Below are 27,817 nucleotides of genomic sequence, written 5' to 3' on the forward strand. Positions count from 1 at the left end.
TTTCTTTTACATTTTCTTCAGTTGAAATCTCCGTTGTTTTATTTTATTTTAAGGGAAAATGCAAAAGGCTTATTTTAAGATTGGTTAAAAGTTTATTAAATGAAATTAAAAAATATAAATAAAAGAATTGAATTGGGAAATTAGTGACGAAAATGCCTTAATTTGATCATCGAAATATTTGAAAAAATCCTCATTCTTTTATTTTTTATATGAATAGTTTTGTTTCCAGATATAATAAATTTTTTGTTCTCTTCGATGTCTCTTAATTTTTTTATGAGGAACAGTGTATTTCTTACTTAGGTGTAGGGACTGCAAATTCTCTGCGAACAAGATTTAAAGCGTGAATTAAAAAAGTGACATTCAATTTCATTATTCTATTAAAATTTTTATGAAAGGGATGAGTGAACACAAACTTCCATTTGGAACCATAAAAGAACTATAAAAAATATCTGAAGAAATTTACAATTTGGATCAATCCTGAAAGACCCATGAAATGACCGACGATATTTTTTTGTGGATATTTTTTTCCTTTAAGTATCTACTCGTAAATGATTTTATGTCGGTATAAAGAGCTTTAAATAGAAAATTTTGTTGGGTCTGGAAAATTGTTTTTGGTAAAAATAATTTTGAAAAAATGGGGAAATCCGTAAGCTTTTGAATGTAAGTCTTGGAACAGAAAACATAAAACCTAATTTTAATGCAATGCGGGTCAATTTTATCTTTGAAATTTATATTGGATTCTAGAAACCCTAAGTAAAACAGCGTTTTGTAGAATTTATCATGCTTTGGTTTGTGGAAATGGGAATCAGAAAAACTAGATTTATAGTACCAGAAATTGGAACTCAAACATTTTAGTACTTCTGTAAAGTTCTTCTCTTGGGTTTGTTTTCAAACCATGTTTATAGACTTAGTAGAATAAATGAATAGTTTATAGCAAAGACACTCTTGTTCTGTCTCATCCCACGTGAACCCTTAGCTCTGGAATATTCGGCTGCACGCTTACTAGTACACGCATACCAATATTAGATGTTTATCTATGTAAACCCCGACATCAACAGAAAGGAGTAGTAAAGAGGTTTACAAGAATAAAAGTGATCAGAAGGCAGCTACCCCGCCCACACGCCGTGTTTTCCCGAAATGCATCTAATAGAAATTTTGAGACAGTCATTTTATTAAAATAGTCCAAAGATCATATAACAAGGCTTTTGGGATTGAAGTAAACTACCAGAGCCTGGGGCGAGGGTTGTAAGTTATGCCCCGGGGGTATTTAGGTTCTTATGGAAGGAATGGTTGTTTAACTTTAGAAGAGGCTCATTTGGTTGAAAATTGGTAGTTCTAGTTCCATTTTAAGAGTCAAAAATGATGGAGGGTAACTAACCTCTTCGCGACTACCCCAACTTTTACCAAATGCATCTGATTGAAATTGTGATATAGCAATTTTGTTCAAAATAGTCCAAAAAAGATATAACAATGCCTCTAGGTTTGACACAACCTCCCAGCGCTCTGTGGATACGGTTTTAAGTTATGCCCTAGGGGCATATAAGGTTTTTATGGAATGGGCGGTCGTATAAACTTCAGATGAGGCTCATTTGATTTGAAATTGGAAGTTGTAGTGCCCTTTTGAAGACTCAAAAGTGATTTGAGAGCAACCCCACCCCATCATTTCCCTAAATAAACATCCAAACAAAGTTTTTAGACATCTATTTTTTCAGTATTGTTGAAAGGCTCAGTAATTATGCGTTTGGGGAAGTCAATCCTCTCCCCCCCCCCGGAGGCCTCAAGGCAAGGGCTGTAAGATAGGCAATTTGTTCATTGTTTACATATAGTATACGTTATTGAGAAAAGGTGTGCATATTTGACATCTAGTTTCCCAAAATACGAAGGGCATTAGGATGAGTCTTTCGGGGAATGTTAAGGGGTGTGTTGAACTAAATCAAAACATGTTATGTGTATATGGGTTGTCAAATGGGATTAACTCAGGCTGACTGAGTATATTAATTTGGAACTTTCAGGAAATGATAAGGGAGATGATTAATTGACCAAAAAGGCTTTTCAGGCTACTAGTACTATAACTACTGCTACTTCTACTGCTACCACAACTACTATTACTACTACCACAGCTATGACTAGAACTACTACTTCTTTAGTAAGTACTACTAAGGCTGAGAATATTGAAAACACACCTGAGGAAACGTTGAGGGGAAAGTTGAACTAAATCAAAACACACTACTTGTGTACAAATTGCTGATACGGGCGTAACAACAATATTTTTGGAACGGCTTATCGTATCAAAAGGAAACTTCCGGGGCATCATGAGTGGGATGTTCAGTTGAGAAAAGGAAAAATGTACCTGCTACCACTGCTATTAATACTAAAGCTACTGCTGTTGCTATTACTAGTAATACTATGTTACTGCTACTACTGTTCCTACTATTACCACTACTGCTATGATACTAGTACAATTAAGGCTACACCTATGAAGGCAAAAATTTGACACAGAATATTGAAGGGGAATTTAAACTAAATCAAAACAAACTATGCGTATGCAGATTGTCAAAAGGATGTATCTCAAGAATAGATAGGTATTAGGTGACATATTCCAGAGAATACTTAAAGGGATGATCAATTGACAAAAAGTTGATATATGAATATCAGTACTAACACTAATACCACTGCTACATTTAATAATACTACCGTTGCTACTATAATACTCCAACTACTACTTCAATTGCAACAACTTGTAAGGCTTATAGTATTAAGATGATAAGGGCGTAAAAATGGTGTCAAAAGCGTCCATCAGCAATATTTTTGGAACTGCAAATTCGAACTAACAAAATACACTTTGTGCATTTAGATGGTCAAAATGGCGTATCTTAACAATTGATTTGTGAAATAAGTTGGAACTCTCAGAGAATGCTTAAAGGGGAAGATCAATTGACAAAAAGGCAATATCTCCACACTACTATAAATACTACTACCACTGCAACATTTACTAGTTCTACTACTGCTATTACTAGTGCTCCGACTACTCACTTCTATCGCAACTACTTGATAGGTTAAGAGCAAAATTTCAAGAAGTATATGAATATATAAATTATTATATTTAGTTATAATTAATTACAATTAACTCCTTTAAATATAACCAAACGTGATAACTTTGAGGAGCTAATTAATACCAAGTGTAAAACTGCCACAAATCAGCATCGATAAATAAACGAATCCCAAAACGAACAAAAATTACAATATATAACCGAGTTAAACTCCAAACGAGCAGAAATTAACATGAGTAGGGCTGAAAACCCCTATGCCTCCCCAAGACCAGAACATAATTTGCACTTTACTGAAAACTTAAATGTTTTCACTTTTATAATTTTAACAAATCAATTATTATTAACACTTAAAGGAACCAGCATATGTACATTAAACTAACAATGAAGGTTCATTTGTATCTTTTTCAGTTCAAATTTAATTCATTTTTTTAATTTAACTGAATACAGAGTTGACAACAATATGAAAAGGAGTGTTGCCTCGGTCAATCCCTCACTATTTGCGCTTAGTGGCGTCATTTTATTCTTAACTAAGGGTAGGGGGGCTAAGCAACCTCTATAGGTCTCCTAAATTGGTCGGCTCACAGTTACTAAAGAACAATAAATCTTCATAGTGGTTAGCACAGGTCTCTCCCAAAATCGACTAATAATAGTAAGAAGTATTTTGAAAGTGTTTAATGAATACAGAGAGAACTTAATTTGGAAAGTAATTTACAGCTTTATTGTAACACTGAGAACCGATAAGGTCTCATTTTTCTAAAAATATTTTTCTAACAATATATTTTATATTCTTTATTCAATAATTTTATATAATAATTTTATTTATTTAGATATATTTTCTAACCATAGCATTGAAGTCAAACAATTTCAAAAGAGCCTTTTCACTAAATTTCAACATCGGATTACTGAGCCTTTCGTCACCTACTGTTGATCTTAAATAGGTTTTAATCAGGGATTAGCGTAGAAAAGAATCTCTCATTACTAGCCGTTGTGATAGACAGAGTAATGAAGATTTGAACAATTTTCAAAACTTCGGAATACGCTGTTGATATTGCTTTCAGACAATCGTAAAGTTCATAAAGATCTTTTGGCGTATTAGCTAATGAGTGTAAATCTTCTCACAAGATCTATTTGTAAGGCCAACAGAGTTGTGTCAATGCAAGCTTCTTTGTAATGCAATGCTACACTAGCTAGTCGGCTAGAATTGATAAAGTGCGGGAAGCATTCACGAAGCGACTTTCAAACTTGGAGCACAATGAATTAACGAATTAATGGTTTTTATTTCCCATAATAAATAACACAAGGTTACACAACGGAGTAATGAAAAAAAGAAAAAAAAAAGAGAAAAAGAAAACGCAATAAGAGAAACAACAAGACTTCAATAAAAATCTATATACAGCATACTAAACTCGTAATCAAACTAGCCAACGATAGCTCGGTACATATCATGATCAGGATTGAGCGAACGCCGAAATCGGACGATTCGCTCAGTAGCTGCAGTAGCTTCTGAAAGTATTTTTAGTTGGTTCTTTCACTTTAGCAAGATTGCTTTTTCCCAAAGTCGACATGGTAACAAAATCAAATAAGCAGCAAGCTACTTGCTATGCACGCTTTGGTCTTTTACATGAAGAATCAAACAATCTGAGAATTTTGCAAAAGGTCTTCAGTGAGACTGCACTCGCACGAAAATTATTTTGCTTTATGATAGGTTTCATCAAAATCATCGTCACTCCGCTTGTCTATAAGTTTATCTCGCGTACCTACAATAAGACCAGTAGCTACTAGAAAAAAACTAGGTCTAACTTCTGCAGCTGCTCAGACAGAGTTCATGACGTATTTTTTTTTCCACTAAACTGAGTATAAATTTAAATTCAAATGTCTGATTCATGGTTATGAGTCCATGGGCCCGAGCTGCAGATTCCCCGTTACTAGATGTTCTGGTAATTGATAAAAGGGCCAAAATTCAGTTGTATCTATTCAGTACTTTGTTCACCGATCTATTCCAGTGTGCCCATCTTGTAGTAGATGACTTCTCCAGCTGAAGACCGGTTATGCCAAAGGCTTTCTGAATATTAACAAACAGTTGGTAGGGTGTACTACTATTCGCGATTAAACAATACTGCTCTTGAAGAGTGGAGAAAAAAGAAGCCATTCATCTCAAGTTCTGAATGGAATCAGGCAACACAAGGTTGAGTCTATGAGGATGGCATTTAATGCAAATTGCATGTAGTGCAGCTGATATAATACGGGCTTGCCCGCCTGAAAACTGGTCGCTTATGATAGTGCACTAGTATTTTCAAAGAAAAATGTAAAAAATAACCAATTTTCACCCCCCTTTGGCTGTTCAGCAGTAAATTCTTCTCCTCCATCGTAAATTTTCATGAACTGACACCAACTGATTGGTCTGAGTTTTTCTTTTAATGCTCAGGTTGTTCTTTCATAGCTCTTATTTGTTACATTTGTCACGTTTTCTCACTTTTTTTATAAGTTGGTTCAAACAATGCCCCCCCCCCTGCTGATAAAGCCTTTCGTTTGTGAAGTCAAAATATTTGGTCTTTGATTATCAGTACAATTTCTTTTTAACTGTCTTATTGACAGATCTTTCGCTTTTTCATATACTCGTTTTGTTATGATTTTTGGTGCGTGAGATTAAGTATTGTTCTTCAAGATCTTTATCGATTCTTAGAATTGTCCTTTTATGTAACATATTTTTCTTTCCTGAAATCTAAACAAAATACTGGTCGGAAATTCCCACTTTGATTTTTTCATATTCAAGAAACTAAATTTCAAGACAATTCGAGAAACAAAATTCATGAAATAATCATTTAGAATGAAATCAAATTTCAAATTTAACATGTTGATTTTAGAACAAAATCAAATTTCAAATTTAACATGTTGACTGGAGGCAAAGAAGAAAAAGCACAAGGAACTTTCAAAATCCCATATGGTCTGGCTTCTATTAATAAGAATAATATGTCTATGGCTACTAGGAACACAAAACATCTGCTGTTGTATCCCTGCTCCATTATAATTAGAATGTATAATTTTGTTACAGAACCTTGGTCAATTACTTTATTGTAATGAAAGTTGGTCATCGTGGACAACTAACAACAGTGCAATAAGAATATTTCGCGATATATGAAAACGGAATATTAAATAAATATGTTTGGGAATGAAGCTCAAATTCTTGTGAAGTACAGCTATATTAGAAGCGGATTTTTTTTAATTGAGAAAACTTTTTTACGCAATTTTTTTTTCACACTTCAAGTCAAATGGACAGAGATTGTGACAATTGATTTGGGGCTCCTTCTAAAATCGCGGTGGGGCTATAGCCCCAGCCAGCCCCCCCCCCTAATGACGCCTCTGTTTATGCTATAGTTTAGCTAGGTATTTATATTAGCGTTTTGAGAATGAAATGGACTGATAAAATATGAGTACCTAAAATACGATAGGTGATATAATCTCCCCCAGCCCAGTGTTTTTTAATAGGAAGTTTTATTATTTTTTTTTAGAGAGAAAGTGAATAGGAGGGTTGGGGATAAAGTAAAGTGATTCGCCTTTAGGAACAATATAAGTAATCCAAAAATCTTAATATACTTACATAACCTATATCATTCCTAAAAGTGCTTCACTTTACTTTATCCCGAACCCACCCCCTCCCCTAATGTGCAAATATTTATCCCAAATTATATATCTCCAGTACATTTTGCCATACTTTCACTCTTTCGTTCAACTTAATATGTAAACGACAAAAAAAAAAAGACTTTTGAATAATACTATAGGTATTACGGAAAAGGTCCTAAAATTTGTTGAAACGTATTCGAAATGTAATTTCGAAAAATTTTCGAAGTGTTTTTTAGCTTATCATATCTTATTATCTACAAAAGCAAGAGGGCAAGGAGCTAAAATTCTGCACATATAGATTCAGAGGCGCTTTTAGGGAAGGAACAGAGGGAGCACTTGCCCCTGACGCAAAAATTCTAGGGGTGCAAAATTTCAAACAAATAATCTAACGGTTGTGATAATGTAGTTTTTAAAATTATATTAATAAACTATGAGGCAGAGTTAATAAATGAAAATAATTAATAAATTATTAATTAATTAATAAAATAATTAAAGAAAATAAGCAAATTAAAATAATTAATAATAACCAAATAATTTAGATACTGAACCAAAATAAATAGTTAATTAATTAATAAATTGAAAATAATTATGTTAATAAATGAACTTTTTCTAAAACATGGCGTGAAAATTTCGTGGAAGGAAGAAGGGCGCTAATCAAGATTTTCCCCCGGGCGCAAGAGAGGCCAGAACCGTCAATGTGTAGATTGTTAGGCATTACCCTTCCTGCACCTCTTTGCATCTCCATAGATATGATACAATACCCGAAGATTTGATTTTTCTTAAACCAATTTATGAGTTAAATAGTAGCAAAGCCTTTTGGACAAAAAACATAAAAAAAGATAAATAAAAAAAACGCAGCATACACTCTTTTGTGAGGATGAGAGAATTTTTTTTTCACTGTTGAACCTTCGAATGCCATTTTTAAGTTCTTTGTAACACTTGCTAAAGTTTCTTCGTTTGGCTTTTTGCCAAATGAGTGTGCAAGTAGATTCTAAAAATGAGCGGTTGAATCCCCCCCTCTAATTCAAGAAGTTAAAGAACTGAAAAACCACATATAAAGGTCTTTTGAACATATCAGATACACTAATTAAAGCTTGAATTCGTCATTTCTCTTAATTTTTTACCCACAGTGACGACCACCACTTGCCACAATGAAATTTCTTCAAGATTTATTTCAAAGGAATACTTTCTCTAGTTTTTATTTAGGTTTTTATCCAAAAAAATATGCAAGTTTACAGCGAGACTTGTAAAGGGAAGGGGCTATATCGCCTTACGTCAAGGGGCTAAGGAGTGAAAATTCCAGGGCTTCGGAGTCGGAGTCTTGGAATCAGAGTCTTAGTAATCTTTTGCAGAATGGAATCGGAGTCGGAGTTAGAGTCGGTATACTGAAAGTGTCTGGAGTCGTAATTGGAGTTAGAGTCGGTTATAACTTATAACCAGTTATAACTATAACTTATAGTCGGTGATAACTTATAACCGACTCCACAGCACTGAAAAATTCGTCACTTAAGGTTTTTTATTCCTGCCAAATTAAAAAGTCAAAATCTTTTTTGGCCCCCTCTTGTTACCATTTTTTCAGTTTAAAGTTTTTGCCTTTGGTACGACAAAAGTTTTGACAATTTTTTAATGGTCTGAAAATGCAAATAACAGTGCTTTTGATTACGGCAGATTCACTGCTAAGATTAGCCTATTATTTGGATCTAAGCCTCTGTTCAAAAAATGTTCACGCTCTCCTCAAATACACAAATATTGTTTCTAATATAATATTCTTAACTATAGCATACGGAGGAAATTTTCAACTTTTTCACAATTTGAAACTTAATCGTTTTCAGCATATACTCTTTCCCAAATCTGAGTTTTTTTTTCTTCATATGGGCTTCATTTTTCTATGAAGATTTGAATCCTGTCCCTAAGTTCACAACACAAAAGGAATGGGTATTTAAGTCCTTACTTTTTGTTAGCTTATTCTGATTGAAAGTTATAATTTTGCTTTTAAGCCAAATCTGTAAATTGAAACTTATTTGTTCCAATTTGTGTCTGGTTATTTTCCAAGAATCTATCCTTTGCCAAATCTTTCAAAAAGGTTTCCTATGTGTTAGGAAACGCATAGCCCCACTCGCTCTTCGCCGAATCGTGCTCCAAGATCATATAAAAAAATAATTGCAATAATGATAGTAATTATAATGTTAGTTATTCGCATGTATATATTTATGTGCTTAATTTAAAAGCGTGAGAAAATCCAGACAGAACCAAATTGTGAAGGGGAAGCAGGTGTGGAAGTCCGTTTGAGTCATGCGCGTGCCTACATGACTACCCGTGAGGATTGAGTTACCCATAAATCTTCATTTGAAAAATGCTGGCCTATCGATTATAGTCTTCAAATGTCAAATTATGAATGATAAACGAAGATACTTCATGATACCTTGCAAAAATTTAGACCACTGAAAATGGGTATCGGCACTGTGTATTCACTGAGGCTTGAATTTTGATTTTAAGAAAATTTATCGGATGTTGCTTACAGTCTAAAAGCTATTTGAAAAAACATTTCGTTTTTATTATTATTTTAACAGGAGAACTAAACAACATCTTTCTTTTAGTAATCAAGATATTTCTTAGCAACATTATTACAATTTTTAATTGGATGGGACGAATAGACCGAAAGTTCTTAAAGAGGATTTTCAGGCCATACTTTTTCCCTAATATCCCGTACTTTTTCTCCATATTCTCTAATAGCTTTATAATTATTCAAATGTTTCTAGCGTTTCGTTGTTGATTTTTTTTAGCCCTTCGTATTTTCATATTTTCTCCTACCCTTAATGTATATTTCTTGGCATCTATATTTCCATCCCATTTTCAAGGCATTTGTCCTCTTGATACATATATTTGGATCTCAGAGGAGTCCAAGATGGGATCCCTTTGTGTAGGTGAAAGTAAAATATATGTTTTGTTATCTTCTGGATTTGTTTTTATTATTTCTATATGAATAATAACTTGTATGTACTTTCATTATTTTTAAGTCTGTTGTTATTATTTACACACGAATACTACTACTACTACTAACAACTCACCGCAGAACCAAGCCGCCTGAGGCCAACAAAGCTAGAGACGCTCCTCCTCCACCCCAATCTACTCAAAGCCTCCCTTTTTACACCCGCCCACGAAGTTCCCATTTCCTTTAAATCTTTCTTTATAACGTCCTCCCACCCCAGACGGGGACGACCTGCTTACCGCTTAGCCCTAGACGGTTGGCCGAAAACAACAATCTTTGGCAATCTGTCATCTTTCATCCTCACAAAGTGCCCTAGCCACTTCAACCTTTCTTTCATTATAGCCCTAAAGAGCGGAATTGAACCACATTTTTCGTATGCCTATTGTTTGAAATACGGTCAGTCAGCCGAGTACCCAGAACAATCCTTAAACAATTTCTCTGGAAAACATCTAGCAAATCTTCATCCGCTTTTCGGAGCGTCCATGCTTCAGAGCCATATCTGACTGCTGTCATCATTGTGGCGTCTAATATTCTAATCTTGGTTTGCAGACTTATCTTCCTATTCTTCCAAACCTTTTTTAACTGTGAAAAAACACCCTGGGCCTTGGCTATTCTACTTTTAACATCGTCACTGCTCCCACCGTATTTACTAATAATACTGTCAAGGTAAATGAAGCTGCCCAAGTGAAGCTGCCCAATCTTTTCATTACCCAACGTTACCTTTTCATCTTCACTTATTCCTAGCCTTAGTGACTTAGTCTTCTTAACATTAATTTTCAAACCCATTCTAGCACCTTGAACTCGCAAAACCTCTAAAACTTCATTCATTTTGCTCACACTTTCATTTAGGATGCTGAAATCATCAGCATAATCTAAGTCCAGGAGACTTTTTCCTCCCCATTTGATTCCGTGGTCTCCCATTGCCTTTCCTGTGCTCCTTAAAACAAAGTCCATCAAAATAATCCATATAAAGGGGGATAGAACACAACCCTGCTTAACTCCTGACTTAATACAAAACCAGCTGCTAACCTCATTTCCTACTATAACCGCAGTAGTGTTATTCTCGTACATAGCACTAATCACTTTAATGTATTTGTCTGGTATACCATACAAGGCTAAAAATTTACTAAAGTTCTTCTATCAACAGAATCGAACGCTTGCTCATAATCTATAAAACTGAGGACCAAAGGTATTTGAAAACTCAGGCACTTCTCAATTATTAGCCTAAGAGTGAAAATTTGGTCAACACATCCTCTACCTTTTCTAAACCACACTGTTCTTCTCTTAAAACTTTGTCTACGGCATATCTCAGTCTAAAAAGTATCATATTACTAAGTAATTTACTACCTACAGAGACCAGACTAATTCCTCGATAATTACCACACTCACTTTTATCACCTTTCTTATAAAGTGGTTTAATTAAGGTTTTCCTAAAATCGTTAGGTGCTTCCCCTTTTTCAAAAATCATATTCATAATCTTCAGTAACTTATTTCTAACCTCGGAGCCACCATATTTAAGAAACTCATTTACCTCACTATCAGCACCCGAAGCCTTATTATTTTTTAATCATTTTAGTACTGTTGCGAATTCCTCCTCACAAAACAAATCTTCCTTCACATCCAAGGTAGTTTCATAAACTTTATGTTCTCTTATAAACCTGGCATATGCATAGTTAAACCTTCCGGCCTATGCTCCTTCCAAAATTTTAATTTATTTTGTAGCATCCCCCCTAATGTCATATACTTCTCATATAGTTTACCTACTTTTTTTTTATGTTTTTCCTGAATATAGGACTCGTGAACATCTTCCATCCCCCACCAAAAATGTACTCTTGTGTACGAGCATAAAATGAAGCAATTTTGCATTAGATTATTGTTTATCTTTAGTAAGGACTAACTATCCGTAAATCTGATGCTGTCCTATAAGTAATTGCCGAAATTAACACCGTATCAAACACTTCGTGCGGTAACAAAGTGTGAGCAAGGAGCGATACGGCTCAGTAGTAACCAAAAACTAAACACGGAACTTTGGTATTGATAGATACATCAAAAGAATTGACTTATTGTCTTGATTCCAAATATATGAGATTCATCAAGTTTAGTGTTACTAATCAAAAGCTACGAGCGTCAGGCACTTTGCCAGATTTTCGAAAAAGTGTGAAACATCCCTTAAAAGTCAAGGAATCTCACTGAAAACCAGACAATCAGATTCAGCGTATCAAAGAACCCTACTATCGAAGTTTCAAGCTCCTATATATATATATATATATATATATATATATATATATATATATATATATATATATATATATATATATATATACATACAAAAATGTGGAATTTTGAATTTTTTTTTTTACCAAAAGAAATCCTTGATAGCGCGACGGTGCCACGAAGCGTTAAAAATGTTTTCAAATGCAATTAAAAGCTTAGGATCCATTTGATGAATACCAGAGATAGATGGAAGTCATCAATCCGTGTGAACCTATTTTTTGCCCTGAATTTGTTCACCAAAAGCGTGTTTTTGTTTCTATCTTCTCTTATCCATCTCTTGTAGAACTCTCGAACTAACGAAGAGGTCTAGTTCAAGTCTGCCATTATCAAACAGTTCGTGGTAACAAACTGTAAGTAAAGAGCGACCCAGCTCAATAGTGACTGAAACTCTAAAAAAGAAATCTTGATACCAATAGATACGTCAGAGAATCAGATTTTTATGCTTATGATTTCAAATATGTAACTTCCATCAAGATTAGTCTTATTCATCCAAAAAGCGAGGTATTGACGAGGGGTGAATTCACTAATATATGTAATAATTCCTATTTGTTTTAAGTTCCTGTTTTTAATTCCTGTTCGTGTAATAATTCCTGTTCGTTTTGCTGCTCCTTACTTTCAGTTGAAAAAAATTGTTTTTTATATTTAATACCAGGGTAGAGTTGGATGGAGGAATCCACTTATTCATTGAACAGATGCTTTTCACGAGGATAAGAGATGAAATGAAGTTCAACTACAATCCTCATTAAAATGGCCCTTAATAGCTTCATCTCGAAAACTTAAAACCCCCATGAAAAGACGTCTGGACAGCAGCATATATAAGGAATAACTGGTGGCCCTTTCTGGATTTCCCATAGTGATTATGGTGGCATACAGACCTAGGCTAGGATAAAAATCTTTGGGACAAAATATACAGATTTTTATTGAATGAACTTGAACTAAATTTTACTCCTTCCTGAGCAAAAAACGGAAGCCATAGAGTGTTAAATAAATTTTATTTCGTTGACTGGATCACATCACATCTATAATTAATAATTTGTTTCCATAAACAAAAAGCACTAAAATATCTACAGAGAGAAACGAAATATGAAAAAAAAACTTTGCGCTGATATGTTTGTAATTATTTTTAATGGGTGTAGCTAGGTTTTTCCTAAACGGTCAATGAACTTTTAAAGAGGGTTCAACCTTGTCCCCTAGCTACACCCAAGTACATATATACATTCTTTCTAAACTAAGATTGTCAGTATAAACTTCACCTTAGAGTCTTAACATTTCAGCTGAAGTTGCTTCTTAAAAAGCTAATATTTATAGGGGGAGGGCAGGAGGGTTTTTGAGTTTTGAGTCTCATCTCTCCGCTGAGAGAACAAATGCCTAAAAAAACTAGCAAAATTACACCCGTTACATTGACTGTTTGTTTATTTATGAACAATGCAACTTTGTTTTGTCAAAATGGTATTTTTCTATTCTAAATATTTGAAAAATTATTAATGATAGCCTGGCTTTGCTTGATATTTTAGCAGGGCGTGTACTTATGGACAAGAAACTAAAAATAAAAACGGAAAGAAAAACAAACAGTATTTTTCAGTTTTGGTGAAAGAACGAAACAGCTTTCGCGAGGAAATTAAACGACCAATCTACTTTTTGGTGGAATAGCGGGTATATTTAAAGTTGAAAACTATTCTGGTCAGCGGATATAAATCAAAGTCAGTAAACAGTTCATAACTGTTTGGTGGTACTAATTAATAATTTTATTTATTTTCTTAAACGAAGATGCCTAAAAGGGAATTCTTTCAAAAATCACAGAAGAGGCTTTATTATTTTTTTTTTTTTTGTTTGGGTTATTGCGTTTTCAATTTTTTCTTTGTTCTTTAAATGAAAATATAAAACAAAGTATTTTCGAAATTTAAGGGAGTGGGACCATTTCTTACCCCATACCCCCCTACCCAGCTGGCATCCTCGCATTGCATTAGCTTGATAAAAAGATTACAAGCAAAAACGAAAGAATAAAAAAAACAACCTCAGCTATCAATTTTCGAGAAAGAACTAAACGAAAGCTTATGTAAGGAAACTGAATAGCAAATCTACTTTTGGGGAGACCTTAATTTACAAAAAATAAAATAAAAGAGGATAATATTTGAACTTGATAGCTGTTTTACTCGGCAGAAATATAAATCCAAAATCAACAACAATAAAAAGTAGCAAGTAGTTCATAACTTCAATGTAATCAAGCTTCTGATAAATAACTTCACAATATGAAAGTAACTAAAATTCCTTTCCGAGATCAAATCGACCTTTCCAAGGTTTTTACTAACAGTTGAAAAACTTATTGTACACAACGTCCTATTATCACACACAAGAGACAACCAATTACAGAACCTGGAACCGCTGATCAAATTCAGCATAATCCGGCGTGGAAGAACTGCTATTTTGGAATTGCATTCCACTGCCAGCTGTTCCGACAGGGGTTGTTGAATGGACAGAGGGAGCCTGCTGGGGAGTTCGCATATGTCCTGAGCCTGGTGTATATACAGACTGTGTAGAATAATAAGGGTGACTGCTTATCTGCAAAAAAGGGGAATATGATATTATGTTTGTGTTGTGCTTTTTTAATCCTTGGGTAGCTAATGAGCTCTAGCAGGGATACGATTGCTAGTATTAGGTGACAAAATGGCAGTTGTAGCTAAGAAAGGCTGTCTGCACACAATAGATAAAACTAAAATACTCATTTATTATTTAATGGATTTGATACTTGGCTGTCAAGTTTAAAAATGAATGAATTTGTCGCGAAATACTTTATACACAAAAATAAGTTGACATTACATAAATAATTTTGAAGAAATTTTGGACTACTGAAATTACAGGAATAAGAATGAGTTGTGCTGAGTACCCTGGTGTCCGAGCCAGTTGCGGTATTTCAAAAGCTGCTATGTTGTATAACATAAATTTCGCTGTAGAGCAGAGAAACAGACAACTGTAGGCTACATCAGTTTTTGTTTTTACTTTTTTGAAGTGAGGTTTAAGAAGAAGATTTAAAAGAAATCCAAGATAGGAAACAAGCTAATTCATTTATTAGAAACTACAATTAAATACAGAACTTCTCTATATACAATAAATGATTCTGGTCATGACCTCCGGGACGACCTCAGACTAGCTCTACTAAACTAACACCTAGAATAGCTCGATAAATGTTTTGACTAACTCACTAATGAGATAGCTAAGAAATAGACATGGCCAAAAATTCATCCTGAATACAAATATACCATTCGTTTGGCGGTGAAAATTAACTTAACCCCAAGGCCGTACCCAGGAATTTTTTTTCGGAGGGCGTTTTACTCCAAAAAATGGGGGGGGGGGATACACAAAAAAACCTTAGAAATAAATACAAAATTTGTTTATATCCATTTTTGTTACGTTTTTGCAAGTCAAACAAACATTTCGGGGTGGGTTCAAACCCCTCTAACCCCCCCCCCTGGGTACGGCCTTGCTTAACCCCACCCCCTAATGTACCAATATATACCCTGAACTGTATATACACAATGGATTTTCTATTGTTTGACAAACTGTTAAAGCAAAACTGAAGAAAAGAGTGACTTATGGAGATTTCAGTGCATATATACAACTCACAACCACTGCCCCCATCCCAACTCTCCAATTTGTGCCCAAGGTAAACAAGTAAATTTTAAAATGGCTCTCCCCATGGAGCGAAATTCTTGCCCGAAACAACTTAATAGCTTCACTTTTTTTGAGTTGCCATAATTTTAGCCAAGATCCATTTTTACATGCGCAAAATCCGTCATCGGAAAACATCATACTGTAATAAAACCCAAAATATTTTCAGAAAGCCGTTTCAATAGGTAGGATAAAGAGCATTTTTGGCAGTCTTTGGCAAATATGGATCAATATTGTCGCAACTTTAACATTAGGAGGAGGGGTGGGTTTACCGTAAAATTGTCCTGAGGCCATGGCTACTAAAGACCCTATTTCCTAAGTTTTAAATCCTTTTTGGAAATAATATTATGAATTTTTATTCTTGGGAGGATGTCTCGACCACCCACCTAACCTTTTACCAACTAACAATTGTAAAATGAAGGAAATGAATGGTAGTACTACAAAACAGTCAGGCGCTTCAATTAGTAGGGCTTGGCAGGGGGCAAGGGAGGCATTTGACTCACCAATAGAATAAAAAAAAACATTTCATTTAGAAAAAAGCAGCAAAATACCCTCTAATTTTGAAAAGTGTATCTCCCCCCTTACATTTTATGAATTGATGCCAAAATAATCCTTGAAAAAAAATTCAGCATCACTGGAATTATATATTATTCGACTTCACTAGAAACTGAGCCGCAACTGACAATACTGAAAAGAATAGAATACAAAATATTTACTTTTTATTCCTTGATTAGTGAAACTCGTAGCGAAACAAGCAAAACTATAATTTTTGTGGGAAATCTGTAACCATGGGTGCCCATAGGCTGAATTTTAGGGAGGGGGGGCTTTCCTGGCCTAATCGACATTTCCAATTCTGTATAAAAGAAATCTCAAAACAAAAATTGTAAAAATAAAAGGGAGCATTATTCAGCCAGGGGGGCTAGAGCCCCCCTCTGCCCACCATATGGGCGCCCATGTCTATGTTACTATTTGTTGACGCGTGAAATTGGTGGACCATATTCATAGTATATATGCAACAGAATTAATTACATAATCTTATGAACGAAACTAGTGATACTCTTGGCCACCTTTTGCACCCAGTGAAAAAATGAAGTTAAGGGAAGGGGGCAGATTGCAAAAAAGCAACTTTAAATACCATTTTGAAGAGAATCACACGTTTTTCATGAACCTGTGTCATGCAACTTTTTAAGATATAATTTTGCTCTGTTTTACCTCCAAGGGCGTCTTTTCCCTCAGGCAAGTATACAAAACCCCTCTCAAAACACACAAACTCCTGCAATTTCAGTCTAAACCATCATTTATTTATTTTTTGCTCCAACTACATATCCCCTTGGAAGAATTCCGCGCATGCATGCATGCTTTTCCCTGGCCGATAGAAACGCCCATGGACAGATGTCACCAGTTTGTATTATTACTCGCTTTCCTACAAACCTGCCTGCTCATCTTTCTTGAGCCGAGACTAATCTGTTAATCACAACATGGGAAGATTCACTAAGTGTAGCGAAGAGTTTCAATTACCGATTCATTCGTTTGTATCCTTACTGTACGTTTATTGTTTAGAATCATCTTTGTTGTAAAATAGAACAATTCAATAATTTCCTTCCCTATGAGAATTTGATGGGGTTGGACAAAGAAAGGGGAATACTTAAAGTTGCTATTAAAAACTGAAATTTTAGTGCTGGGAAAATAGATGGTCCCTAGAGATGAACAAGTAGTTCCATTTATTCATCTTTTGACAAAGGATTAAGTATGCTTTTCTGGTCATTTATTTCTGCAATTTCACGAGGTGAAGTGTCAGTCATATTGGTGCTAAAGCAAAGGCAATAAATATTCGTATGAGGCCATTTTACGGGATAAGAAATAACAGTTAAAAAAAATCTACTCTATGAATACTTTCGACCCGTAACCTCCATCCTTATATGGATAGACGTTGCAAGAAATATATAGAAAGTAGGATAGAAAAGTTGAACTTTTGGGGTTGAACATTAAAGAGAGAATGCTTAAAGTTGCTCGCACAAACTCAAATTTCACTTCTGAGAAAACGGATGGTCCCTACAGATGAGCAAGTAGTTCCATAAGTTGGACTACTAATTAAGGATTATGTAGACTTTTCTAGTAATTTATTTCTAAAACTTTGCAAGGTAAAGCATTGGTTGTAGCCGGATAAAAGCAAGGACAATATTAATTCGCATGGAAGATGGATCTACACCAGTGGGTCGATTCGGGGCTTAGGTCGTTTGAAATCATACATTTGCCCCAATTTCTGTGAATTTTTTATTCAATCTTTGAAATATTCTACTATTACTGTTATTGAACCCTAGAAATAGAACAAACACTAAGAAATGAACAGAGTTAACGAGGGCAACTGATCTGCTGACAGCACCTCTTTTTTACAACCCAATTGTGGTGCACAGCAGAAGGAGCTGTCGTCATTTGACTAGTATAAGACTTATTTTGATTTGGGAAGAGTGTCAAAATTCAGGCAAATCTTGATACTGGGCAGTGTTTTCTTGAGATGGATCAGGCTCTTGTTTATCAAAACTGTCACTTCTTAGTTTTGCCTAGAAGTTTGCAGAGTTTGGCCCATGAATTGGAAACATGAAAAAATAGTTCATTCGCACTTGTTTGTCATTTTAAATAGAGCCAAGTCAGTATTTTTGGCAGCTGTAGGCACCCTTCGAACAAAAAACTAACGATTATTTCACGGCTTTTCACGGCCCAGTGCATTTCACGGCCTCCCATTAAAAAGCCTTTCCTGGAAAAGTAATGCATCAGATAGTTCTTATCAAGCGTGTAGGCAGGGGAAGGACTCAACATTCTTATTTTTTTTTTGAAAAATGTATCCCGGCGGTAGGGGGTTTGACTCCCCCCCCCCCAAGAATGTTTGTCCAACGCATGGGAACGCATTAAAAATGCATATAAACAAACTTTGATGCGAGTTTTAAGTTCTTCTGTACCTCCCCTGTCAAAAAAATACCCCCTCCACCCGAATCAAAATACGGTATACGACCTTGGTTAAAACAATAGCTATTATATATATACATATATATATATATATATATATATATATATATATATATATATATATATATATATATATATATATATATATATATATATATATATATATATATATATATATATATATATATATATATATATATATATATATATATATGTTTGTATAAATCAATACCACCCACTTGGGATGCTACATTCATAGTTACCCCAGGCTACTTGAGGACATTAGTGCTCCGCCCACTTTTGCTTCAATCTCTTTAGAATCTTTGCAGTTAATTTTTCCCCGTGAATTTTTTTACTCCCTTTAAACCTCTCCTTATACCCTCTATCCATACCCCTGCTATGACTTCCTTTTTTTGCTTTACCCAATCTGGATTCCAAAAAAGGATGATTTTTGGCTTTTCGGAGCTCATCCTCAAAATGTGACGTAATTATCTGAATTTTCCTTTCAAAATAACAGTACAAAGTGAGATCGAACCATATTTATGGTAAACGCAAGTTGAAAATTCTTGGTAAAAAAACGTCCATTCATCAGTGACGTAATTTCGACAAAATCCCGGGGGGAGGCAAAGCTCAGGGGCGTAGCCCCAGAATTTTTTATTTGAGGGGGGGCAAGAGGGGTGTAAATCTTGTGATTCAAGTGGCTTGGGTTAATTATTAATTTTTTTCTACCAATTATTGTGGAGGGGGGCAACTTCTCCACCCCCAAACCATGCCACTGGCAAAGCGGGAGCCAATTTTCCCGAGTTCAGTGAAAATGACAGTGTAAAATGAAAAATGAGCCATATAATACCATAAAGGCAAAGGTATGCTAAAAAAAACTGATCCATTTCTGTGAACGCTTGAATCATGTAGTCCTATTTTAGTTTTGACAAGGTTTTTTGAGACGCTAAATTTCAGCTGGAGGGGGGGGGAGAACTGCCCCCCCCCCGCCCCCCGAAACAATAAAAATTTAGTCCCTGCCATACGTTGTTTCTGCCAAAAGGTGGATTTTGCATAAACACCAAAACGGAAGAAAGGAAAATGGGGATGATAGATCAAAGCCTTTGAATACGACTGTAGCAAAATCTATTCTCAACATTTTTTTTTGTTTTTGTTCCTTTAAATCAACCAAGGGTTCATTGAAACGACAAATGCAGGCTTTAAACTTGAAAGGAGTCTTACATAGACGGCTGGTTTCGAAAATGGCCTTCTAATAGCGGGAGAGAATACAGACTACCCGCAAGGTTTTCTAATCCTCCAAATCTTTCAATTGTACTTCGACGGATCCAAAGTACAAACCCATTGACAAGTTGTGTACAATTATTTGTCACACTAGGTGTACACATACCAACACAGATTACAGGGCAAGATGAGATTAGGATTACACGGCATGGTGCTAAGGCGTACACTATGGATGTGAATAGGTGCGAGAATTTTATTGACTCTTTATTCAAAATTTGATAGCCTGATAAATCCAGAGTGACCAAGATTGAATTTCCGCTATGTAAGCAATTGGATTAACTAAACTTGTAAATATGAAAATGGAGATGCATTTTCTAGACATAATCTGTTAAAGATTAATTAGCTCAGAAATTAGATTCCAAAGAATTTAAGAAATGTAGAATTCCAACAAATCATTTCTTGGTTAGTTTGAAATTGACCCCATATTAAGCAGTTTAATTTAAATCATGCGAATTTGCAAGTGATAAAAAAAAAAATCCATTGGAGAAGAGTCAAACTTTCAATACATTAATCTGCAAATTTTCAGTAGCCTATGATGCAGATCAACTCTACCATTTGAAAAAGACATCATTTGAAACAATCTGATTGTTAGAAGTCAACCTATTTTGAACTAAATTAAGCAATGATAAAACATAATGAATTAAAATTTAAAAGATAAAAATATTGAAAATTGGTTCTATTTCTAATAGTTACAAATTTCATCTGTGCTTGACCTTGTAGCTAAGGATCATCATCATCCCACCAGCCTGCCTAAATTGTTAATTTTTTCCCTTTCTTTAAATATTAAAAAAAAACAATAGGTTTTTCACATCTTTTTCGAGCATCAAGTAATACATCGCACATTCGTGGAATAAGGAGACAAATAAAAAAAACGGATCGTTTATTTTTAGGAGAACAAAAACTGCTCTGACTTTGTTTTTTTTTCCGAGTTCTAAACAAACCTGAGAAGAAAATAGTTTTGAAAAACTTTGACGAATAATTTTGTGAGTAAGTGGTGAGTTATTTTAACCAGGTTATTCTCGAGCTCAAAGTGAGAAGTTCAAATTACCTGGAAATGAAAGTAGGAAAGAAGGAAGATGATACAAATGTATAATATCATTAAAACACAGCTATAATACGGCAAAACCTTATATAAATCATTGTTTAAATATAAGTATGCTATGTTATACTCGTATACCCCCCCCCCTCCCAGATACCAAGCTCTTTGAACCAGAAATGAACTCAGTTGAAGCCTGGCAGTGCTCTTAGACTGGTGATCCCTTAAGGAAGTGTATACCTTAGCAATTTCTCACATTAGGGAGGCGTTGCTCTAAAAATTCGAAAATAGATTTTCAGTTCTTAGTTTTGAAATATTACAAAGGAAGTTATTTTTATAAATCTTATTATTAGGGGATGTACCCATCACCCTACCATACTGCACATTCATTTGAAATGTATTCCTCCGAATGCATGGAGTTAAACGGGATATATGTTTTCTCTGAAGATTTCAGCCTAGATTCTCCTTTGCCATTGAACGCACCCCCCCCCCCATTATCCCACAAAAAGTTTCACAGCCCCCTCTTTAATAGCTAGTGCATTGCTACACATTTCTATGCTTAAATTAACCAAGCCTCAAATGAAAAAATGGGTCAAATAAAGCTTACAAATTATTGTACATAATCAGCATTCATAGATTTTGCACATACTTAGGGACGAATACGGAACATCAAGATGCTATTATCCCTAAAACTGGGACGCTATAAACGAATGTTTTTTGGTAGAGCCTCAAAATTTTTGCATGATGAAATTGTGACCCTATTCTAGCAAAATTAGCGCTCGATAGAAAGATATCTTCTGCTAATTCAAATGGATACTAGATAGATCTATTTTTAGATATTCGTATTATTAATTTAAAAAAAAGGAGACAACTACATTATATAAGAAACTCAAGAGCCACATAAAAAAGAAGTTTTGGGGCTGGCTGTATCTTCTAACCACCTTTCGATCTTAAATTATTCAATAAGTAAAAACAAAAAGTAATTTATGATTTTATCACAAACAAAAAAAAGAACTAAAAAAGATAATTTATTCTCAAAAAATGTTAAAAAACGATGGGTAGAGCGTTAAAGTTCCGTTTTAACGACTCCAATCCTAATATTCTACGATTACTGGTCTAACTTCAGAGAAATCAGAGCAGGAAAAAGAAACCTCCAGGGAAAAGAAACAACGACGACGAAACAATTAAATAAGCAACCATAATCCACTATATCAGGGGATCAATTGCAAAATTTTGGATATTCATGTATGGGGTCTTACAGTCTTCGCTATAGTTCTCTCAGAGCTGCTCAATTTGAAGGTCTGCTTATCATAAGCATTGCAGCCTATTTGGGGGTAATTTTTCCTCATTCTCTGAAATTATGTGCATAACAAAAATTCTTTTTTTGGTACTGGTGTGTTATATGGTCACTTTTATATATATGTACAAGGAAACGAGTCACGAAAAAACCCGCCAGACGGCTTAATTGCAAGAGACCGCTATAGAGAAATGCAATGCAAAGCGTGGTTTTCATTGCGTCTATGATATTTAAACTGTTGTTTTTTGGGGTTTGGGGGGGGGGAAGGTACCTAGGTATGGTTAGGCTAGGTTACGTATTTAATGCATTATGTACATAAAATGATATTCTTTACCCCCCCCCCCCTAATGTCCAAATATATAGCCCAAATTTGTTTATAAACTATTATATATTCATCCTATTTTATTTCATTAGCCTTAACCAAACTTGACTTTTTAGAAGTGCCTATATAATGCACCAATACCCTTTTTTAGCTAAAACCTCTATTTGGGTAAATTTTAACTTAATCAAGCTCTTTTAAAATCAATTTAAAAACAGATATGTTAATAGATAACGTTTGCTGCTTGTAAGACCGTATCAAGGAGGGGGATAGAGGGTTTTAACCCCCTATCCCCAAGTGTTTGTTCGACTCATAAAACGTAACAAAAGTAAATATAAACAAACTTTTGATGCGTTTTTAAAATTCTTTTAACCCCCCCCCCCCGAAAAATCTTTTTGTAATATCCCCCCCCCCACAAAAAAATAAATCCAGGATACGGCCCTGGCTACTAACAAACTTCAGTGATTTAAAGTTACGGTCACCATCGACAGAATATTTTAACCTGCTGTTTACCACTATGAACATCTTCATGAAGCTTTGTGCTTTCTCAATCCAGGTTCCAGTTCGTGATTTCATCATTGAACTCCCTTTTTTTATATAAGCTAACACGATACTCTAGATTTTTCCCCCTCCCCTAGATTTTGAACATATCTTTTTCAAAGGTATTTTCATTGAAAAAACTTTTTTATTCAAAATTTTTGTTTAAAAAAGAGAAATTTGCTAGCCTAGATTTTAGAAAATATTTTCCTCTTCCAAAATTTTCATGCATTGATGTTACTGGATGATTAGTCCATAATCCAGTCTCCCGGGTAAAGGGGTCTTCCTAACTCGAATCCCAATGATTTTTACAGTTTTGTAGCTATTTATATTTTTCAAATTCCTCCCCCCCCCCCCTATTTATAGTTTTTTAGACACCGGCAAATTGTGGCAAAATTGTGTAGCTACATCCATACAGACAAGTCGTCCATTTACCTAAACACCTCGACGAAAAAGGTAAAGTCATGGCCTGTTAATTAGCCAACTTTTCTGCTGAACTAACCTTTTATCACTATCTTAGCCTTATATTTATGACACAAGCTACCCTGGTGTACAATCAAAGTCATAATCAATCTAAAATACCCCCTATCCGTTTGACAAGAAAACTCCTGGGAGTTCCTTGTTACCACCCCAGGTGTCTAAAACTGTTTAACGAAGAGGCACGGAAAGTGTGCCCAAATACCATAAAGTGAAAAATGATTTTTAACTGTTGACTGCCCGGAAAAAATGAAAAGAAGACAGGGCACTATAATACATCAATTGCAGGCCCTGTTTTCCGACATATTTGTCGGCAATAAATGGGTAGATAATCGATCCCACGAAATAGAGATGTTACCCCAATATTAAATTCCCCGATCATTGTGAATGAGCAAACCAACCCCCTTTGTATCAAAGCACTGTGATATAGATTGACCCCCACTTTGATTGTGCAAGATCTGCTAATGTAAACAAATGCAGTGACAACGGCTATGACAAATAGGTCTCACTGAAAGGAAAAGTGCCTGCGTAATTTAGTGGTATGAGTTCCACCGTTACAAACAACTTGGCTTCCAAGTGTTAGCGAAACGGAATTTATTTTTATTTTCGAATGGATGCTGATAACTTGGGGTCAAGAGTAAAGGTACGAGGGGTGGGGAAGACTCCTTAATTCTCACAATTCTTCTGCTCTTTCCTACATTTTTCATATGAATGGCTTTTATATGCTGATTTGACGAATTTGCTCCTTCCCCCATAAACTCCTGATTGCATACTTGCTCAAGTTATTGCCAAATACCAATGCATGGGAAATTACTATTTACAGACTAAATGCAATCGAGTTACCCCACTATTAAGCAAAAGGCCAAGTACCCTTTTATGAGCAGAGCTGTTCCTAGGGTTGAAGGTGCCCGGGGAATCGAAGTGAAAAATTTGATGAAAGTCGACAATCCCCAAGACACCCCCCTCCCAGCCGCGGTGGTGCCCTTTCCTCCCCGGAGCTGTGGCACCCTGGGCAGTTGACCCGGTCGTCCCCGTCCCCTAGGAACTGCTCTGTTGGTGAGCATATTGAGCCAATAGGAAATGACATAGAATTCCATGAGTCTAGTTTATTACATTCATATTTTTTACGGCTAGAAAAGTGCCTGATTCTAATATTTTTTTCGAAAAGGAGGGCTTCCCCCTCCATCAAACGATCCTTCAGGCTTTCAATCGTTACAAATATTGATGCTTTTTCTTAAGGTTTGCTTATGTGGTATTTCAAGGGTTTTGGTTTTATGATATAACTGACTATTTTTCGAACTGGGATCATGGTCCCATGTGGCGCATAATTGTCTGCACTGTATTTGCAGTTTTTCAGGGGCAGTCCCAATGATTACATGTATTCCAAAACATTGTATTCCAAATATTCCCAACAGAATCTACATTTACAAACATTTCTTTAGATACAAGGATCATGTTATTAGTTATGGAACGGAATAGTTAGGCTTATATAAGAAATATCAGGACTGATGCTAATGAAACGATGAAGGTTCCAAAATAGCATACTCTTTCACACTTTCACGATCTTGTAGAATCCTAACAATTATACCTGAACGGGAAAAATCGGCAAAAATTTGGCAGCACTGACAATTGCATCCCAGTCCCCCTAATGAGCCAGCTATATCCCTAGGCCAGATATAAAACATTAATGGTTCTGTTGGTTTGTATAATTTTTTGTACTTATTTCTCATCAACAGCAGATTCACAATGCGAATAATACCAACTTGAACAAAAAAATCAACGAGGTTAAGCATATAGCCAAGGCTATCTCTAGATCTGACCCCCCCCCCCCCACAAAGATTTGGGGGGGGGTCACGGGGGACGCATTTGCCATGGTAGCATCCATGTAATCTTTTTAGGTTCAGAAGAGACAATGCAAAAGAGTGACACCAAAATTATTGTTTTTCAAAAAGTAATGATCAAAAATGGGGCGTGCCCCCCTCCACTCCAGAAGGTCGAAAATTCCACTAATTAAAGGGTTGGAGGGGTACAAATAATGATTAGAGAGCCAATGGTATATATACAAATTTTAAAGGGTATTTGCCCTCCCCCAGGGTTCCCCCTTGATTTTGAAAAATATATTTTTTTGCGGTATTCCAAATGATTAGATACAAGGATCATGTTATATTTTAATTCAAGATATGGACAAAAAACTACCCTCTCCATTGAAAAAATAGCCCCTTCCCTAATTTATATTAATTGACGCCACTAAGCTTCTTGGGCGGGGGGGGGCCTTTATACCTATTTTTTCCTTGGATTTAGTCAGTGTTGCCAGTCAGCTTTTTTCAGTTTAATGCAAGGTTTGATGATGACAGGATAGGTTAGGTTGGGTTAGCTTAGGTTTTTAAACCATTTCTAATATTTATAACCAAATTTAACCTGAACTAACATAACATAACCTAACTTTAAGTTTTGCTATCATAGCTGGCATAAGACTGAAAAATCTGACTCGCAAAGCTAATTGAATCCAAGCAGAGAAAAAAGAATTTCGGACATTCACCGGTGAATGTCGACATTATCCAGGTTTCGGACATTCACCATAATTTTGCAAAAATTATACTATGATGTTGCAGGAAAATATCTTTTTTTTCATCTTTAGTATATTAAACATTGCTATTTTTGCAATGTGCTTGTATTCGATTGCACAGTCCCATAGACGAATTGAATAAACCCGAAGAATATATTTTGCTATTTTTCCAAAGAAGTTTTAACCTATAGCTTCTATTTTGGACCCCAATCGAGACCCCGGTCTATAAACTATTGTGATTCAGATTTAAAGGATAGGAAGTATAGTGACAGCCGACAAATTTAGCAAGAAATCAGTCAATTGATGATAGACAACCTGAAAACAGAGTCCTGTTCAAAACAGTAGCAGCAAATATTCACCACTATTAATCCCCCAATAGAACCAATCAGCCGTTAATCGGAGTAGCGAATTTGTCGGTTGCGGACTATTATTTTGCTGATTTGAAAAGCAGGGTTAAGTAAGGTGGAAAACGAGACGCCAAGCTAGGTCGTCTGACCTTCAAGCGGAAAATTTGAAAATGATCTTTGAACAAAAGGGTGGACCAGATCTCATCAGTTTAATCCGCTTTAACTTAAAGTCGTTTGCAGGCAAGACATGGTCTTTCATTTGACAATATCAAGAAATTTAGAAAACAAAAACACAAATAAAGGGATTTTTCGTTAATCAAAAGCATTATCAATAGCCTTGAACCTGAGCTTTTGTAATTCAAATTTATAATCTGCAGAATAATTTTAAAGAAAAAGTTGCAAGTGATCAAGAAGTTTGATATGTAGAAGATGAAAACCAGTTTTTCAAGTTTATATTTAGGCTACAAAAAAAATGTGATGGAATGGATTACTTGAAGAATGGTTTAATGCACGTTCTTCGCAATTTTTTGATTTTATTTTTAATTAGGATTAATGGAACTTGTACAATATGTCTAGATGCAAGACATGGGCATTGACAAAATAGCTTCATAAGCGAATACGAAGTTTCCACAATAATGCCTCCGCCACATTGTAGGTATCCACTGGACTGATAGGATTACGAAAACCTTGGTACGTGAAAAAAGAATACAACCATTGATAGTTGAGCGAATTCGAAGTAGTAGATGGCGATATAGGGGACATATGGCCCGCATGGGCAATGGCAGGCTCCCTCATGATATTTGGTGTTGGGTTCCCCCCAGCATTAGAAGACGTGGATGGCAAAAAACGTCGGTACGGTTCTATTAGTTGTAAGACACGCGATATTTCATATACAGAATATGATAAAAGAAACTAGTCAAACAGGTTCTTTCAACGGAGAATTCATACCAAGAATTGCAAACATTGCTTTATCTCTCCGTTTACAATATTTAAACTTTATTTTTTAGGGGCCTAGAGGGAAAAAAGGTACCTAGGTTAGGTTACGTATTTAATATATGCTATGCTTTAACCCCCCATCCCTAATGTGCAAATATATAGCCAAAATTTGCTTTTAAACTATTATAATCTCATCACATTTTGGGTACTCTTCCGTTAGCTGGATTCTTTTTATATCTCAAACCAGGGGCGTAGCTCCAGCATTTTGTTGCTGGGGCAAAATAGTTCTATATGCAGAGGGTCAAGGTACGGGGGCTATATAATAGCTTTTTTCCAATTTATTGGGGGGGGGGCAACTGCCTCCCCCTTGCCATCCTTAAACGACGCCACTATTTCAAAATCGAGCGCGTTGAAAAACCCGTTTTTCAAAGGAATGATACAAGACACAGTTGTAGTG

The 27,817-nt window shown here is 35.3% G+C and overlaps 1 protein-coding gene across 2 annotated transcripts in view; it reads right to left on the reverse strand.

Annotated features, from left to right (window-relative positions):
* Positions 1-12,915: 12,915 nt before the first annotated feature.
* Positions 12,916-27,817, reverse strand: part of LOC148949695 (homeobox protein OTX2-like) — a 46,756-nt gene continuing 31,854 nt past the window's right edge. For both annotated transcript variants that reach the window (XM_089093067.1, XM_089093066.1), the window contains exon 5: positions 12,916-14,493. In XM_089093067.1, the coding sequence (XP_088949193.1) occupies positions 14,299-14,493 (195 nt within the window). In that variant the 3' untranslated portion in view covers positions 12,916-14,298. The remainder of the gene's footprint in view (positions 14,494-27,817) is intronic.

This window comes from Artemia sp. Qi Xiang Cuo, chromosome 8, assembly GCF_049724085.1.
Source record: "Artemia sp. Qi Xiang Cuo chromosome 8, ASM4972408v1, whole genome shotgun sequence".
In the NCBI taxonomy this organism is placed as follows: domain Eukaryota; kingdom Metazoa; phylum Arthropoda; class Branchiopoda; order Anostraca; family Artemiidae; genus Artemia; species Artemia sp. Qi Xiang Cuo.